Below are 14,032 nucleotides of genomic sequence, written 5' to 3'. Positions count from 1 at the left end.
GAAACAGAGCAATGGAGCACACAGAACTGAAGGAGACTGCAACAAAGGACAAGTGGAGGCAATAAATATACACCAGGTAATGAGGGCAGAGGGAAAAGGTGGGAAATGCAATGGGAATACATCAGAAATAACAAGACAACGATAGTTAAATTCACTACAAAGTACATAAAGAATAAAACAGGAAACAACATTGAGACAGAAACTAAAGAAATAAAATTCGACACAGAATCAACATTTGAGGAACCATGACACACGCCCCTAAATTTTCCTAAAAAATCCAAATTGTGACTATACCTGCATGGTAGTTTGCAATACAGGTATCTTACCACATGATGGGACTGTAGCCTGGTTTGCCTCACAGTTTCTCTAATGCTGGATCTCGTGGTTGTAGTTGCAGTGTTTTCAAGTCAGTGGACATATTTTATAAGCAACAAGTAACTGCAAAAATCTAGTGACCAAAGCAAAGCAATTACCAATTTCCAGTTTCACTTAAAACCTAAAGCCTACCTACAGCTTTATGTCGGCTAGCAGTCGTTGCCAGTTGCCAGGGTGCAAAATCAAGATGAAAGATTTGCATTCTTGAGTTTTGATCTTATTTGGAAAACAAACAAAAAAAGAAACCCACTGACAGCTAAGGGTTTAGTAGAGGTGAGGGCACTTCCTACCAGATTTGGCTTAAGTGTGGATGCCTCCCTTTGCTAGCTAAGTTTATTGACTCAGAGCATAAAATGCAGCCGTTTTTTATACAACCTTTTAAAACTATTTACAGAACAATCAGGTGTGCTGCATCATATCAGAAGGCACACAAATTATTTGTGCCACTCCAAAATAAAAGTTTTTGTCCACTCTAAGACATATAGATGATAGAAAACAAACAAACAAACAAACAAAATGTTATAGTATTAACAATAAAGAATTTTTGGTCAACCAGCAAAAATTTGGGCCAAAAAAAATTGGATCAGCTGTGGCTAAGGTGGTAGAGCAGGTCATCTGCCAACTGGAAAGTTGGTGGATGACGCTTTACGTATCCACAGGCAAGTTACTGAACCCAAAGTTGCCTCTGATGCATACATCAGAGCATGTGTGAATGCTAGATTGCACTCAGACATAGATAAAAGCGCTGCATGAATGTGTGTGCTTTTGGGACGAGACCTATAGTAGAAAACCAGCAACACCACCAAAACAACAACCACAACCAAATCCCACTTCTGAGTATTGTTTTAATCTCAGTTAGCTCTCAGGTAGCAGACAGTAAATTGTTCCTAATGTGTGTAACCACTGTTCCTCACAGTGGGGAAAATAATTCAACTCTCTAATTTTATGGTAGTTTCAGTTCTCTCTCTCTCTCTTTTTAAGATAGAACCAGAATATGAACAAAAATCCAGTTCCTTAAAATGGAGGAAATAATTATGGTCTCTAATTTTATGGTAGATTCATTTCTCTCTCTTATTTTAAGATAGACACAGAATATCAAAAATGCTGTGGTCAGAAGAAGACAAAAATGCAGGTTGAATTCATACCAAACAGCTTTGGAGGGAACGTAATGTGGACTGTGACCCAAAGAAGACCATCCCCACAGTCACACAGAGATGGAAACAGCTTAACAGCACAAAAATGACTCAAAACATACTGGCAAGGTAAGCAGTAGCTAAAAATGAACCACATTAAGCTCATAGAGTGGAATAGCTAATCTTTCGACTTGGTAGAACTTCTGTTGAGGGAGCTGAAGCTTGGAGTTTCCAAGCAGCAGCCGAGAAACCTAAAAGATTTAGAGAGTTTCTGTAAAGAGGACTGAGCCAAAATGCCTCACGACATGTGTGCAGACCTGGTGACCAGCTACAAAAAATGCTTACCATGGTGGAGTTTGGGTCAATTCAGGAAAAGGCATCACATTTCATGGTAAAATACTGTAATCATAATTATGGTAATTTTTTATGCTATCAAAATATGAAACGGGTCAAATATCATTTAACACGTATGTAAAAGTTGAATGTGACGGGTTGTGGTTTGTGGCTCAGCCGAAGGGGAGGGGTGGAGCAGTGGGTTGAGGGATCAGTGCTGGGGAAGGCTGGCTGGTACAGTTGATTTGCATCATGCTAACCACTGTAACTATAGTTCACTAAAATGCATCTAGAGGTCTGCCTGTGTTATACGCCAGGGTTCGTGTAAAATTCATACAAATACCCAAGGAAAGCATGTAAGTCTTTTACTTGCAAATAACCTCACTATCATAGTATCGTCAATTAGCCAACAGCTGCGGTTGTATTCTTAAGAAATATCCTTCAAAATTGAAGTACGAACATTATGTCACAAGAGTTGTGGCTTCATGTCTAACATATCATCTTTAAAAGATTCAACCACAGGAAATAGATGTTTGTAAAAACACTTCCAGAGTGTGAAAGGTGAAATTTTTATTTGTTGTTGTTGGGTTTTCTTTATAAGGCTCACACAACGTTAAGTTTATCAAATGTTTGCAGAGGTGCTAAGGAAGCTGCAATATCCTTTGTCTTTCCAACCACGTGTTTTTCATGACTGATTAACCAAAATTGTTCAGAAATTTGTCATTATCATTGCCTCTATGGATCTTGTGCTCAGTTTGTTCCTGTGCTGCCATGATTAGTGCCTCTGTGCTCTATTTTGGTGTCTCCCAATTTTCCCTGTCTTGTCTCCAGCTGGTGCAAAAATGCAGCTGTACTTTTAACTGATACACAGAAGAGAGTTTTGGCCTGTTTTCTTCTGTTTTGGCCTCACTGGCCTGGCCCGTTCATTTTATAGTTCATTTATAATTATTTTGTTTTTAAGTCTTTAAAATGTCTTGCCCGATCCCATCTCTCTGAGCACTTACATTTGCATGTACTTTCCCAGTCCTTCAGGTCAACTGAACAGCTGCTCCTGAATTTGCCGAGGACACAACAAAAGCTCAGAGGGGACAGAGGTTTTGCTGTGGCAGCACCTAAGTTGGGGAACTTGCTGCAGCTGCATATTACACAGGCTTCCTAACTGTCCACTTTAAGTCACTTCTTAAAACCCACCTCTTTTCATTTGCTACAGGATGAGAGTTGGCTTTAAGCTTCATTTATTTATTTTTTATTTTAATAATTTTATTCTAAATGTGATGTGTGTACTTTTGCAGGTGGTTGACCTTCAGGAGGGCAGGCCCGTGCCTTATCTTACGGCTGCACTTGGCTAGGCCCCTTGGACTAATAGAGGTCAGCTGAATCACTCTGACTCCTCATCCAGGACAAATCCACCTCGGGAGACCAGGGCGAGCGTCCCTGACAACATAACCCCGGAATCACTGGGACACTCAACCCCTCCACCATGATAAGATGATGACTCATATGTGTCTCTTTTTGTGCCTCTTAAACATCGTGGTTACAACTCTGACGCAATAGTACCTGCTGCTCACTCTAGGACTTATTGTCAATGTCCATTGTGGTTGTGTTGTGTTTGTGTCACGCACAAATGATGTTACAGGACTTTCAGCCGCATTGCTATAATGACTGATTAGAGTCGAGTCGAGCTGGGTAGGTACGAGTGAAAAAGAGGCAATGGTATCTAGCTGCATACACATAACAGTACCATGGTTTTCAGTAACAGGGTGAAAAGTCCTGAAGTCATTTCTGGCCAATATATGTTCTTCAACACACACATTAAATATGTAGGACTGCTTCGTTTGAGAAATATCAGTAATAGTAGACACATCCTGAAATATCTTAGAGCAGGGGTGGGGGAACTCCAGGCCTCGAGGGCCGGTGTCCTGCAGGTTTTAGATGTCTTTCATCCAACACAGCTGATTTAAATGACTAAATTACCTCCTCACCATGTCTTGATGTTCTCCAGAGGCCTGGTAATGAACTACTCATTTGATTCAGGTGTCTTGACCCAGAGTGATATTTGAAGCCTGCAGGACATCGGCCCTTGAGGCCTGGACCACCCCTGTCTTACAGTGATGCTAAAGAGCTACTTCATGCACTCATTACTTCTAGGCTTGATTGTTATAAGTCATTATTATTATTAGGTCACTAAAAGCTCCCTAAAAAGCCACAACATCGTGTTAACAGGAACAAAAGAATGACATAATATTTTTCCCATATTACCTGCCATCCAAAACCCAACAATGTATGCGAGGAAAGGTATTTTAAAATCAAAGTCTGAAATACAAAGTTTTGGTAAAACTTACAGTTGGAGGTTTGATTGTGGGATCATAGTTCAACCCTTAGTTATGCTACTATAGGCTGGTGATGGGCTTACCATGATTAGTTATTCTTAAACTCTGGTGCTTTCCAATATTGTGTCATTTCTCTGTCTTCTTTTCTTCTTTTCTGGTAAGTGCTTGTGCATCAACCAGAATGCAGCCTGTGTCAGTTGCTCCCACTTTTTCTTCTTATTTTTTCTCCCCACTTCTTTACTTCAAGTTCAAGTTCAATGTGGGTTCATAAAATAGTGATGTGCCATTCTGTTGTTGCAGCGTGTGAGAAGAGCCGACTCCCGTTGAGGTGAGCCAGCTCTGTGGAGAATCCATGCAGGTAGTGTAGTGGTAGAGGCCAGGTAAGCACAGAGAGCTGGGGACCTGGATTTAAATTCAGCCACGTTAGGAGAAAGTTAAGAGAATAGAAAGTAGGAACAACTGGCTGCAATTCAAAAACATTGTCCTTCTGTTGTTGCAGAAAGGAAAAAGACTGCAAAACTGAGTGCAAAATGTACAAACTGAAAATATCAATCAGAGCAGGGTCAACAATAAACATATACACTCACTCGTCCATACAGCTGGAGGAGATCTGCCCTTTTCCTCCAGCCACTGACCCTAGAGCAGTTTCCCATTTTGAGTACTTCTATAGTATCCATTGTCTTGCCGAAAACTGCAGGTATACACTGGCCTTCAGCAATTCAATAATTGTACATTTAGGAAAATGGGTGCATTTATTCCAAAACAAATGACCCGTATGGAACGCCAGGACTGCCATAATGAATTAATTAAATACACCATTAAATAATTAATTAAATGTGGCAATAATTAATTAAAATTGGAATTAATTAATTAAATAAATAGTTATGATATATGTAATTAATTAATTATTGACACATTTAATTAATTATTTATGTATTTCACGTTTTAATTAATTATTGACACATTTAATTAATTAATTATTGACATATTTAATTAATTATTTATGTATTTCACATTTTAATTAATTATTGACACATTTAATTAATTATTTAATGATATATTTATTTATTTCATTTTGGCAGTCTTGGCGCCTGGCTCTCATCATGAAATAATTTTATCTGTCAGCCTCACCCATCAAACTCAGGGGGCGGGGTTAACGCTGATCGAGTCAAAACCATTGCTTTGGCCTGGTGGCCATTGTTTCTAGCACACAACAACCGGCATGTGGAAGCTAACAGAACTGAGCTTTGAAAAACCCTGTTTGTGTGTTACCAAATACCGTTTTAATATTTTTTTAGCCGAGAATGTAGTGGTTTAATCTTCATGTGTCTGGTCGGTTTGTCAAGATACAGCCTCTTTGCAAAAGTGTTTCGATGATTTCGGAGATGTCGTCCCAGTCTCACGGCAAAGCGTGGGATAGACCCGCTCGCCTCGCAAGCAATCCCACCGACAAAGCGCAGGCCCCGGTACACAGCTGTAGTAACCCCCGCTGACTTCTTTTACTGAGGTTATATTTATCGGTGTTTTATTTCCTGATGTTCTTATGTGTCCTACGTGTTTCAGTCGCCAATTCTGAATTATAACTAACATTAAAAACATGTTTAAGGAGGAGAGAGAGCAAATAAATCTGTTTAACATCTGATCTTTGGGTTTTTGTTCAGTAATCAGCGTGACCTGTGTATAAACACATAAAAGAGATAACGTTGGTGTTTCCGTCATGTAGTAACTGCTGGCTTTAACTGTACAAAGGTTGTTCGACACTATGAAACACATACAGACTTCATGATGTTCGGCTAATATTTTTATTGTGAATATTAATCATGCTGACCTCGCTCTGTACACCACGCAGCGAGGTCAGCATATCCACGATATCCTCAGCTCCATGAGTTAACACAAAGTTTCCCAGCTGACTATCTAACTGCCAACTATTCCAGAGACGTGAAAATATACAGCATAAAGAAAAGTGTAAGAGACTCAGCAGCAGATTAGAATAACAGTTATACATTTAATAAATCACCAAATGAATCCAAGAAACGAGCAAACCTGTTCCGACAATTTGAATTTGTATTCCCTCAGCTGCAGACTCGCTGCTGTTTAAATGTTTGAAAAGGAAGATTAGATATAAACAAACGTCAAACATAGACTCAGTCTGCCTTCACATTTGATATGAGGCCAGCACGTATAGTGGCCTCAGCAGGCTATTACTGAAATACACGTGCTATATCATAAACTATGATATAAATAGGGAGGTCCTATTAACATGTTTAGTTTTAAAGGACACCTTCCTGCCTTTAGTCTCATTCATGAGCAGTATTCGTTTTCTTCTAACATCCAGAAGTCTGCACAATGTGTTTCATAGTTTGTAACAAGCCTTTGACAGGTAAACATAACATGACCGAAAAAGCAAAAAAAAAAAAAAAAAAAAAAAGAGAGAGAGAGAGAGAGAGAGAGTGTTGACATAAGAAGAGAAAATTCTCTCAATTATGGAGACAGGCAAATGGTTCATTTATGTTTGATGTGTGTTTATTCCTCCCTAAATATCGTCGGTGAAGTTCGCCATGCACGTCAGATTTTCCTGCGCATTTTTATACCTCTGCCAACAGAGAGAGAAAAAAAATCACATTCTAACAGACAGCTGGTGCTTAGAATACAGTTGAATAACTATTAAAAAACAGATGATATTTAGATGATAGTTCAGTCTAACACATGTGCCAGTGAACCATTAAACGTCTGTGAAACTATGCAGTTATGAAACGTAACTTTAACCTCAGCCAAACCGATTTGCTCAGTTGTAAATAAAACAGCGAAGTAAACGTGACCCGACAGACAGAACCTGAGTGAATGAAGTCCAGCGTTTAACCACTGAGAGCTAAAACTCAGCTGAGGTTTCAAAGCTGTGTGCCGGTGATTGGACATCAGCCGCTGATGAAGCTGTTCGCCTATAAAGTGCTCTGTAAGGAAACAAGCTCCAGCAGCTCTGCGCTCGGGGAAAACACTATATTTACTTATCTTGTGCAGAAAAATGCGCTGACATTGCGTTATATCGAGCACCGGCTGCCCAGTTAAACTGTGACTATCACCAGGTAACTAGGCGTGTTTCTTGAATTAGCAGCAGGTGTTAAACAGCTGACAGATGAGGAGGAGGATGCATGCAGGTAAACTGAGGGTCTGCTGAGCTGATCGCTGGTTTCGTGAGAAAAATGTCAGCTCGTTCTTTATGTTACAGAAGCACAGAGACACAAGACCAGGCGGAAAGAGACGATCGTTCGGTGAAAATGAGAATCTGCGAATGCAACATGTGGAACACGGAGAGTGGAATATGTAAACAAACCAGTTAACGTAATCCCCTCGGTGCGCTCTGCATGCTAACTGTTAGCAAAGCTAGTGAAATCTCTGAGAACATCTGAGCACTTTTGCAAGCATGTTCTATGTTGACAACCTGACCAGACATACGGCGCGACATTCGCGGCTAAAACACTGTTAAAAGTGTAGCTGGTGACAGAAAAACGGGGTATTTTAAAACTACACCACCACCATTGCTGCCTGTGATTTGATCTGCATTCTGGGATAACTGGCTGCCCCAAGTCTACACAAGCAATCGATTATCTAGGATCGACCTGTTTTGACTTACTTTGCACGGCAACCAATCAAATGTTAGAGAAGCTGCATGGGCAGCGTTAACCCCGCCCCCTGAGTTTGATGGGTGAGGCTGACAGATAAAATTATTTCATGACGAGAGCCAGGCGCCAGGACTGCCAAAATGAAATAAATAAATATATCATTAAATAATTAATTAAATGTGTCAATAATTAATTAAATGTGTCAATAATTAATTAAAATGTGAAATACATAAATAATTAATTAAATGTGTCAATAATTAATTAATTAAATGTGTCAATAATTAATTAAAATGTGAAATACATAAATAATTAATTAAATGTGTCAATAATTAATTAATTACATGTGTCATAACTATTTATTTAATTAATTAATTCCAATTTTAATTAATTATTGCCACATTTAATTAATTATTTAATGGTGTATTTAATTAATTCATTATGGCAGTCCTGGCGTTCCATAGACCCAAGGCAAACGGATAAGTGTTAATGAGAAACTGGGTAAGGAGCCAATTACTCCTCCAAAATGGAAAATGGCTAACAATACTTGAAATGTGCAATTCACTTGTATTTTTATTTTTTATTCCTATTTATTCTATTTATCCCCTTTGTATATTTTATTTATATTTGTCTCTGTATTTATATATATATATATAACAATTCTGTAACTGTAACTTCGGTCGTTGCTGTGCTTTTTGGAAGTCGAATTTCCCAGAGGAACCCACCCGAGGGATTAATAAAGTTCTATCTTATCTTATCTTATCTTAACAACATTTGTCCAATCTTTAAACACCATATCTATTCTTACCAGCAGTAGCAAATGCAAAAAGTAAGACATTTATGAAAACACTGAATAAGCATGTCACACATGCATCCTTTGTATTTGAAGGCGCTGAGAGATACTAAATGAAGAGCCATTTGAGAGCTGTGCCAGCTGGCTCTTCAAAGGGAGCAGACCAAAAAGAACCAAATCTTTGAAAAGAACTAAAACCTCTCCGGAGGACATTAAAGAACCTTACTTTAGGTAGACCCAAAGTACTTAGTTGGGCAATATTTGAAAGTATGATATGGCTGCTTTATGTCATATAACACTTGAAAAATTGATTTCTTGTTGTTGATCCTTTTTCAACATAAATGCGAAAGCATCCCAAAATTAGCTGCGATGCTTAAATGCATTGCAGCTGAGACTAGAGCCACATGTCAGATATAGAAAGTCACCAAGTCATTCTTAAGGAGGAAGTGGAAGTGAAGGCTCACCACTTCCCTGTGTCCCTGTGTTCTGCCAAGGCTTCTGGCTTCAACCAGCACACAGTTCACAAAGCTCTGGATGTGATATGCCAGATTAAGAGTGTATGCGACAAGATTTTGGACTTACTTTATTACTGTTTTGTGCATTTCCACAAACATTATTTGAATATATGTCAGTCTTGTCGCTAACCATGTTTTTAATACAGTATTCTCAATGAGGATGCACCTGTAAGTAAATTCTAGGTTAAGCTTAAAGACATAAAAGAATATTTACATCGCCTGCCTACTTTATGTAATTGCTCTTCTGAATTGTTGTGGGTCCCGTTTGATCTGTAAATGTAATAAATATTTTGCCAGGTGATTAAACAGAAGTTGTTACTGTTATGTACTATTTTCCTGTAAAATTAACAACAGAAAACATAATTATTCCATTTTCTTTTTTTCTTTTTTTTTAAGTTTCTTCCATCTGATCTACAGACTGAAAGCTGTTGCCCAGACCTGGAGCTGGTTTCACCAACCATGCTGTGCAGTATGGCCAGACACCCGCAATTATTTTTCTTTTCTGTCCAATGGACATTGTTCCAGAAATCTTATTGTTCGTTTAGATACAACTTTGCAAATCTAAGGCATGATGCTATAGCCTTTGTAGAGAGGGACTGTTCTCCTGCCAACTCTGCCAAACAATCCATTCAGTGTATTTGCCAACTGAGGCCTGCAGTGTCGAAGATGAAGCTTTCAAGTTATTTGTTTTGTTCGTTTTTGAAGTGTCTCTGATCTTTGCACAGTCTCATATTGGATGAATTTTTTGGGATGTCCACGCTATCTTCAATTTTTTATTTCTCAGTTTAGAATTCTGTACTTTAGGTTGTTTGGAAATAGCCTTAAAACTGTCCCCCGATTGATGAGCAGCAAAGCTGCTTCTCTAAAATCATTGCTCATGTCTTTCACTCCTGGATGCTCTAGACCAGGGGTCTCAAACTCAAAATGAGCCACTGGCCACTGCTGGCACCGTCATCTCATTGGAGGGCCACTTTAGTGTTCAAGTAGTACAGAAAAAAAACAAAACACCCACTAATATTTCCTAAAATCAGTTTTGTTTGCTTTTTCAAATTTCAAATATTGTTAGGGTGCCTGGGTCGTTGACCCTGTTTTGGGTTTTTGGTTCTTTGATTTTGTTTATTTCATTATATTCTAGCTTTGTCTTATGGGTTATAGGATTATTCTTAGTTTAGGTTCTCTGTGTGGGTTTTGTTTGAGTTTTAGTGTTCTGGTTTTCTGACTGTGATCCATAGTTACTGTCTCCCCTGTCTGCTGTATCCCCGTGTCAAGTCTGTGTCTCTGTGTTATGTTTCCTGTTTTACTTTGAAAGTCCATGTTTTATGTTAATGTATTTGGTTTTGCTTCCCCCATCTGGTTAGGCCTGATTTTTGTTAGGCCAGCTGTGTTTCCCTCCTGTTACCCATTCCCTGATTGCTCCCTCTGTGTATTTTAGCCCTGTGTTTCTCTGCGTCAGTGTCACGATCTACCATCATCTTTTACTGTGTGTTCTGTCTGTCTGCTAGCCTGCCTGATTAGGTTAGTTTTGTATTGTTATGCAACCAGTTTTCAGTTTTGCCATCCAGCATTAAAGCTGTATTTAAGTTCTCCTTTTGTTTCCGTGAGTCTGCACTTTGGGTCCACCACCCCTGCCTGCACACAGCCTTCATATGACAATAACAAGACAAAACTGCAAATGTTAACGCAATTTTCTTTCTCACTCTTAACCAACTGAAGCCTTTCATTGAACTGCCAAATAAACAAATTGGTCCTCTCTTTCTGGCCAGACACCTGGCAGCACTTCTGCTATGATTGTTTGTATTTAATTAAATAAAAATGCAGACATAAGTGTACACATTCGTTTTTGACTGTTAGTGAAAATTGTTTTCTTTTTGTTTATACTCTCTTGTTACCTCGGCCAGGTCCGCGGCTCCGAACCGTAGTAAAAGGACCTCTGGCTAATATGTTGGGTTACGTGTCAGGCTCATAGCCGAAAACTAGCTTTACTGTCTGGGTCAACTTTGCTAGCGAGAGACAGAGAGAGGCGTTGAAAGGCTGCTCCAACTGAACTTATTGTTTTGGAGGAAAACATGAACACAGTGTACAGTCGAGTCTTAATAGCTTACTTACAACTGGGCTCTTCAGACACTCTTCTTGGCTGCAGTGGTTATTATTATATTTACATGCTTCCAGCTCCCATTTCTGGTTGGTGACAGCTTGTACTTTTCGACTCTCGTTTTTCTCCCTCCCTTGCGCTCACAGACACATAAAGGGTATGGGAATCCATTCTCCCTGCAGCACAGACTACACTGCCTATGAGGCTACATTCTTTAGGGCTATGCCTGTAACACTCTGCCTATTGCCTTCATATGAAATCATTTTTTGAATAATAATTAAAAAAAATATTTCTTCATGTCAATATGTGAGCCGCAAGTAGAGGTGATGTGGGCCGCAAGTGGCCCGCGGGCCGCGAGTTTGAGACCCCTGCTCTAGACCATCCAACCAAGAAAACCTCAGCTTTTTTCACAGGACCACAAGCGTGTCTACCTGGCCTTGTGCTGGCCCAGGTGTGGGCCATACCAATGTTGCTAGTGATCAATTAACCAAGTGCACATGTTTAATAATTTTCATAATTTTGTTGTACATATACATTGACAATAAAGGGCCATTCTATTCTAAGTAGTAAGGGTGCATTTTGTTTTGTTTTTTTTTACACATTGCTCGTGCATTTTAACTCCGTTTTTGTTTTATTTAATATGCATCGCACATAACTAATCAAGAAGCTGTATGTGAGACAAGTCTGTGACCGACAGATTAACTCATTATCGTGGTATCATCAGTTAACCAGTCAATGTAAAATTAAGTCAGCATGAGGCAGTTATTTTGGTTTTGGTGAGGAAACAAAGAAGTGCAATGAGTCACATGACGTACATGTTAAAAATTATGAAATGCACTTGCAGAGCTACCCGTTGTGGCGACACCTTGTGGCGAGGGAGCAGATAAAAGTAGTTCCTGATTTAAACTAAGGGAACAGTATAAAAGCCCTGATGTCAAAGCTGTTAAGCATCTTCTCACTGGAAACCTGAAGCTACTGGGTGGTGCTGTCAAGAAATAAGACAAGACATTCAACAAAAGGTTTGCTGCAAAAACAGTTTATCTTCTTTTCTTTAATAAACTGTCAATCACTTTGGGTCTTCTGTTTTTTAAAGAGATTCTGAATATCAACATGAAGCTGCTGACTGTGTCTGCACTTCTTTGTGCAGTGATGGTTGTGACCACTGTTGCTGGTGAGAATTGCAGTATTATTTATTAAAGTCATCCTCTGCTGTTTTAATCTGCCCTGCTTTTCCAGATGGAAAATGCAGAGGGATCAATTCAGTCACGTCAGTCAGAATATTACTGATTTTCCCCCAAACTTGTCTCATTTCTGCCATGCTAAAGAGGAGAATGATATGTCAATATTATATATATTTTTTTAGCTACATTTGTAGGAGAAAGAGTGTGGTTTTTTTTTTTTTTTTTTAAGAGTCAGTCATTCATAAAATTAGTTTCATGTACATATAAATACATTTATACAAAAAAAAAAAAAAACCCAAGAAAAACACAAATTGCTTTTACTAAAGTATTCTTTGCTCGTCTTCAGGACAGCATCTTGTCGTCAAGAGATTTCGGCACTGGTATTTTGGTTGGAGTAGGTACGGAAACAGATACTTCCGCTACTTTCCCTTTCACTATAGAAGCTCAGGTAAACAGTTATTTGGATTCACTATTTACTCTTTCTCTGTTTGCTAATTTGTTTTCTGAAGTCTTGCTTTGTTAAATCGCAAATCTTGAAATTTCTGGTGTCTGTTTATCTCCACTACAGAGACACTGTCAGTCCATGCATGTAAACCTGGCATCTGTACACAGCCTTGGAGAGTACCGCAAGATTCAGAGGGTCATATATCGTTCCACTCACAGTTACCCAGTTACATGGATTGGAGGCTCTGATGCTCAACAGGTATACTACTCATAATTATGCATGGTCTGACAGTTAGAAAGATTACTCTAGCCATAGAGAATTGGGCTTTGAAAAACAGTCTCTCTAAAAACAAGCTACATGCTATGAATATTCAATAATGTTTTATTGTCGGTTTTATTGCTTTTTCTAGGAGCGTTATTGGTTTTGGATTGATGGAACTCCTTTTACATACGCATACTGGTGTCGTGGAGAGCCTAACAACATTGGGGGCAGAGAGCACTGCCTACACATGAACTGGACAGGTGAATCCTCAAATGAAAGTATTCTATGAATATTGAGGGGAAAATGTTGTCAAAGTATCCACGATTTCCCAAATAATTCTCATTTATTTGGCATGACAACTAGTAACAAGACAGCTGTTGTATTTTTTTTTTTTTTTTATCAAATCAAACTTGTTTTTTAAACAACAATTACACAGTGTTGTGTTTTCCACAAATTTAATGTTTTTTATTTTAATTTCTTTTAGTATAGATTTGTATATGTGTAAATGATTATGGTTTCAATTAATGTCAATGTTTGCTGCTTGCAGGACTGAAGTGTATGAATGACAAATCCTGTAACTATCGATACCCATTTGTCTGCGTCAAGAAAAGAAGATAACTCCTTGTCTGACGTGAAGCTATAGTTCACCAAACAAAGAAGCAAATAATCTCAATTACCCCGGAAGAATCTTTTTTATATCTTTACTCCTTTTATTTTGCTGTAATGCTACATAAGGAATGAATCGGCAAACGCCGTAACCTGGAGCTGGATTGTCTCTTTTAATAGCATCAAAATGAATGTGTAATGGAAAGAATGCTTTTAGCAAAACTTCATTCGACTGCATGAACTCTTCTTTCTCGCCTCCATTATTAAACTCTTAAGCATTGAATCAAATTGGTCTGTGAGTCGTTGTTGTATGTTATATTTTCATTGGTCTACTGCTAAACATGAAAGAAA

General features: G+C 38.6%; 1 protein-coding gene across 1 annotated transcript; it reads left to right on the top strand.

Moving 5' to 3' along the window:
- The first annotated feature begins 12,298 nt into the window (after nucleotides 1-12,298).
- On the top strand, nucleotides 12,299-13,693 carry LOC146579022 (ladderlectin-like). The gene is made up of 5 exons (XM_085267877.1): nucleotides 12,299-12,359; nucleotides 12,716-12,824; nucleotides 12,940-13,072; nucleotides 13,224-13,335; nucleotides 13,623-13,693. The coding sequence occupies exons 1-5, from the start codon at nucleotides 12,299-12,301 to the stop codon at nucleotides 13,691-13,693; spliced, it is 486 nt and encodes a 161-aa protein (XP_085124003.1).
- Nucleotides 13,694-14,032: the final 339 nt, after the last annotated feature.

The sequence above is a fragment of the Mchenga conophoros genome, linkage group LG3, assembly GCF_057382185.1.
Source record: "Mchenga conophoros isolate Kocher_MC1m ecotype Shallow Benthic linkage group LG3, M_conophoros_male_GT1.1, whole genome shotgun sequence".
In the NCBI taxonomy this organism is placed as follows: Eukaryota; Metazoa; Chordata; class Actinopteri; order Cichliformes; family Cichlidae; genus Mchenga; species Mchenga conophoros.
The sequence above is the reverse complement of the archived record's forward strand: the minus strand, read 5'-3'. Positions and strand labels throughout refer to the sequence as shown.

Coding starts and splice junctions, on each gene's coding strand:
- LOC146579022 (XM_085267877.1), top strand. CDS start 12,299: ATGAAGCTGCTGACTGTGTCTGCACTTCTTTGTGCAGTGATGGTTGTG. Junction 13,073..13,223: donor GAGGCTCTGATGCTCAACAG/GTATACTACTCA, acceptor TGCTTTTTCTAG/GAGCGTTATTGGTTTTGGAT. Junction 13,336..13,622: donor CCTACACATGAACTGGACAG/GTGAATCCTCAA, acceptor TGCTGCTTGCAG/GACTGAAGTGTATGAATGAC.